General features: G+C 52.3%; 1 protein-coding gene across 1 annotated transcript; it reads right to left on the bottom strand.

The window, feature by feature from the left end:
• Window positions 1–1,179: 1,179 nt before the first annotated feature.
• LOC123430146 (laccase-14-like) lies at window positions 1,180–3,327 on the bottom strand. Its single transcript, XM_045114046.1, has 2 exons — window positions 3,166–3,327; window positions 1,180–3,016 (listed from the first exon to the last, which is right to left on the bottom strand). Exons 1-2 carry the CDS (start codon window positions 3,262–3,264, stop codon window positions 1,412–1,414), a joined length of 1,704 nt encoding a protein of 567 aa, XP_044969981.1. The 5' UTR covers window positions 3,265–3,327; the 3' UTR covers window positions 1,180–1,411.
• Window positions 3,328–5,165: the final 1,838 nt, after the last annotated feature.

Below are 5,165 nucleotides of genomic sequence, written 5' to 3'. Positions count from 1 at the left end.
TTTCGAGAAGGATGGGAAGGGAAAGGTGTATGAGCGCAAGAGGTGGCGAGGAAGACGGAGCAAGCAAGAGCAGAAGATTCGGCGAGCGTAACCGAAGGGTCTCGTCGGCCAGAGTTAAATAGAACACCGACTGGGTCGCTGGCGAGCGGGCCCGAAATCTTATCCGCCCAACCAGCCGCGGCGATATCGGCGGAAGAGTTGAAGGCGCGAGGATCGAGGAGTCAGGCGCTACTCGAGCGCGCTGACGTCGCCCCCGCTAAGCGCACGAAACCCGAAATTTGAGATCCCGGAAAATCCGCCGCTGTCAGTTGACCGGTCGTATCAAAAGATGCCGCGAAGGCACTCGGTTCCCGACAGTCCGTTCCGCAAAACAGATTCACTCGGATCATTGGCCAGGTGAGATAGAATGGATAGAGGCAAGCAACGCCCAAGCCGAACCTAGTCCAGTCGGATCTGAGCATCGAGCACTACTTTGACGTTTCAACCCCAATCCATTCGGGGGCTAATGATGGGGTCATAGTCCTAGGGTAGGGTCATATGCCTGTCCTACAAGTCCTACCCAAGGACTACCCCACGCAAGGGACAGGACCTTAAGTATGCCCGACTGTATTAAGGTGCCCCCATCATCCAGTTGGTAACGGGCCCAGAATCATCTAGTCGGAGACTAAGGCTCGGAGGACACCGGACCTACTGACTGGATACACTCGGTGCGTCGTAACCTCCCTGGAGGGAAACCGCCGTACGTTTCCGGGTGCATTAACTAGCATTTGTAGCATACGTTACCTGTAACGCATGCATTCAATCGCCACTACTCCACCCTTGAATCAGAACCGTTGTGGAGGGCATCGCACTCTATATAAGCCGCCCTCCCCCACTGGTAAAAGGGTTAGAAAAACATTGTAGTCCATATTACACTCGGTAACAAGCTTCAAGAGCACTGAGACGTAGGGCTATTACCTCCACCGTAGAGGGGCCTGAACTCATACAACCTCGCCGTAGCTAGGACTCTGCCCATCTCATTCGTACCCTACACATCTACTGTCAGGTTTATACCCACGACAGGGACTATACGCATCTAGCAGTTTTGACATATGTAAAGTCAAACCCTGAGTACTAGTACTATCTTAAACAAATATTAGGATTAGGTATTTGTAAATCATATTTATAAAATTTCTCTCCCTTTATTTGGTCTTTACTATAAATACGTTACCTTAGGAATCGAGTAAGAAATGTTGTGCCCCGCTTGGAATGGTTGCATAATTAGCATGGCCACCTGTATTTAGCTTGACTGCTTTGAACCAAATATTGGTGACTACACTAATTTTACACCCATTTCAAACAGCCCCATAAGGATAATAAACAGCAGAGTGAAGGAGAATCTGGTGTTGGCTAGACATGAATGGTCAATGTTCTAACACTCGGGGTAGTCCGGCGGCGGGGGAGGAAGAACGGTGTCCGGGGTCGGGCCGTCGTCCACCTCAAACGCCATAGCCAGCCCGAAAGGCAAATGAGCGTCCAAGTGGCAATGCATGACCCATACACCTGGGTTGTCTGCCGTGAAGCGGATGACCGCCCACCCACCGGCTGGCACGGCGACGGTGTTGCGCTGCTGTGGATTGACGAGGTTGTAGGAGCGCACGGCGGTGCGCGCGTTGAAGTTGCCGGCGCCCTGCGCGAGCACGTAGAAGTTGAAGCCGTGCAGGTGCAGCGGGTGGTTCTCCGACCCCAGGATGGCTGTGTTCTGCAGGACCACTTGCACCGTAGTGTTGAACCGCAGCCTCTTCACCCTGGTGCCCTTGGACGTCAGCATCACGCTCCTGTTGGTGCTCAAGGAGCCGTTGGTGAAGTCGAACATCACCGGCGGCCTGTCGGGGAAGTCGCGGGTGTAGACCCCGTCGACGTTGCCCCTCATGCGCGCCTCCAGCAACGACATGGCCTTGGGGAGCTGGAAGGACACGTTGTTCATGCTGGCCGCCACGGAGCCGCGCGTCCGGTTGCACAGCGTCTGCGTTGGCATGCACGGCGCGATGCCCAGCCCGTAGGTGACCAGCATCCGCGTGTCCACGTGCAGGGGAACCGTTGGCTTGCCGTCTCGCAGCAGTCCGGTCAGGCTGCCGTAGAAGTCCTGAGCCGTCGCGCTGTCTTTGAACGCCGGCATGCTCGGCATCATGATCATACTCATACCACCTGCTTTTGCTGCACCGTGCTCGTAACGGAGGAGCCCTGTGGTGGTGGTGGTGGTGGTGTAGGTGGCGTTGGCCACGCTCTGGAACACCTGGGCGGCCATGTAGTAGCGGCCCGGGGAGGCGTTGGCGTGCATCAGAGCGTCCACCGTCTGACCCGGAGCGAGGACGACGATGTCCGTGTCGTAAGGGTCGGTGTAGCAGGCGTCTGCGGCAACGACCGTGAAAGCGTGGCCCGCGACCTTGAAGAAGAGCTGGTAACTGAGCGCAGCGTTGACGAGGCGGAGCAAGTAGGTCTTGCCGTGCCGCACGGCCAGCTCGTAGCCACTGGGCATGCCGTTGATGGTGAGCGCGACGGAGTTGTTGGGCGGGCCGCCGGTGAGCATGGCCTGCCTCTCGACGTCGACGACGCTGGCGTTCCACCACTCGCCGAGGAGGAGAGTAGCCTCGCCGTAAGGCGTGGGGAAGGGGTAGCGGGGTCTGTCGGGGCCAGGGCGGACGAGGAGCGCGCCGTAGACCGTGGCACGGAGGAAGGAGACGTGGGCATGCCACCAGAGCGTGCCTTCCTGACCGGTGACGTTGAAGCGGTAGGTGTAGGTGGCGCCGCCTGGGCGGATGGGGCACTGCGACACCATGCTGGGGCCGTCGGCCCAGCCGGAGAGGCGCTGGAGGACGCCATGCCAGTGGATGGTGATGTTGTAGGGGGAGTAGTTGACGACGTGCACCACGACGGCGTCGCCGTCGCGAGCCTCCACCATGGGCCCCGGGAATTGCCCGTTCACCGCCGTGATTACCTGACGCTGCCCCAGCCGATCGATCGTCAGGTTGCCCACCTGCGCATATGCATTGCACCGATCCCATCCATGCCGTCAACGTTATCAAATGGCTGTCGATCAGCAGTGCACCGCAGAAATGTGCACGCAGGTTGAACCGCAAGGGCTTGAATAGCATGCATGTAAAGAGATTAGTAGTAGTCACGTACAGAGAATGTGTGCTCGACAACGGCAGCATCAGCCCGAGGCAGGCCAAGGCATCCGAGAAAAACAAGAGCATACGTTAGCCAAAACATTTCTCGATCCATCACTCCAATGCAATGCAATGCAGCGCAGTGCAGAAGGAATGAAGGAAGGTCGTAGGTCTATTGGACGCATCTCAGGCAATATATAAGGCCCGCCGGGAAGATCGATTAAGATGGATGATCGGTCGAGTAGAGATGCATGAAGAAAGAAGACGCTGCAGATTGCAGGTAGGTAGTCTGTTTCTGAACGGATGCATGAAGACTACGTGTGACACGGGCATCTCGGAGCTGGATAGACCGAGCTACTATGAGAAGGCACGGGCAACGATCGCTAGACACTCTACCTATCAATCGTACCTTTGCTTGCTCAAAGACATCCATTTGTGCCATGTTATATACTGCCTCCCTTGGCTCCTATATACTCCCCTCCGTCTCAAAATAAATGTCCCAACCTTAGTACTTCATCCGTTCCTAAATATTTGTTTTTTTAGAGATTCAACTATGAACTACATACAAAGCAAAATGAATGAATCTATATTCTAAATTATGTCTATATACATCCGTATGTAGTTTATAGTAAAATCTCTAGAAAGACAAATATTTAAGAATGAAGGGAATATAACTTTGCATTAAAATTAATACAAAGTTGAGACAATTATTGTAAGACAAAGGAAGCACAAGTTTTTTTAAAGGTTTTAATAGGGGACTACACACGAATGTATGTAAACATATTTTAAAATGTAGAGCCATTCATTTTGATCTGTACGTAGTCCTTAGTGAAATCTATAAAAATGTTTATATTTAAAAACGAAGGGAGTATAATGTAAGAGCTAGAGTTGAAGGTACACGTACAAGTGTATGTGATCACAAGTACCTTGAGGTGTCTTTGTACTAAGATGATATATCATGTGATATCCCTGCATGTTTCTTTTTGAACTGTTCTACGGTACACACACCTGGCCAAAACTTGGAGAGGGCCTAAAAAAAGTCAGTGGTACAAAACTCAGGCCCAAGCCCGCCTTGACCTGATCGTCGGGCCTAGTTTTTGGGCCCAAGCCCGACCCGAGCCCGAAGAAGCCCTGCCCAGCCCGTTAAACCCGGCCCATCGTAGGCGTAAAATCAGGTTTTTTCAAACCCGAGCCCGGCCCGATAAGCCCGACGGGCTCAAAATTTAGGCCTAGCCCGGCCAATGGGCAAGGTCGTATCGGGCCGGGTCGGGCGTGGCCGACCGGGTCGAGTTTCCCATGGCCAGGTATACACACACTACTAAGCTATCAACAATCCAATGCTAGTCCGTGGTAGAGCTTGTGTTAGAATCATGATCTCATTATGACTCAGACCCCTTTGTTTTTGTGCACAACAGTGGAGTCCCTACAGCTCAAAGCAAAAGGGCAATCCAAAAAAGGGTGGAGAGTTGTTTCCTCAGCATCAGTCCAACAAAGTTTACAATTATAGGAGGGCAAGTGAAAAGATTTCATGTGAAGAAGGTTTCTTGTATTAACTCTGTCATGCAACAACAACCAAAAGAAAGTTTTGTATCTGAGTATAGCAGCACTTTTCTAAATTGTCTTAAAGATGGGGGCTGCAAACTCTTCAATCGTCAAGCTTTTATACATTTTAATGGATGAAAAAGAAGAGCTTCCCCAAGGATATTTTCTGTGGGATAAAAGAATTAGATTGGATGCATCGATAACTTTACTATCGCGCATCTCGCACATATATATAGGTACATAGGGGGGGGGGTGCACGCTGCCTTGTGTCCCATGTTACATACACGTTACAATGGGAAAGAGACGTGACAGGTGCAAACTAGACAACCTAGATCTATATACGTACACACAACATATACATGTTCAACCCCCTTCCCGGCCGTAGTCAAAACATCGCGGAAGGTGCAAATACTGGACCGAAACTCCTCAAAGGTGGATGTCGGAAGGCCTTTGGTCATGACATCGGCGAACTGC

Source organism: Hordeum vulgare, chromosome 2H (assembly GCF_904849725.1).
Source record: "Hordeum vulgare subsp. vulgare chromosome 2H, MorexV3_pseudomolecules_assembly, whole genome shotgun sequence".
NCBI lineage: Eukaryota > Viridiplantae > Streptophyta > Magnoliopsida > Poales > Poaceae > Hordeum > Hordeum vulgare.
This window is presented reverse-complemented; position numbering and strand designations above follow the sequence as displayed.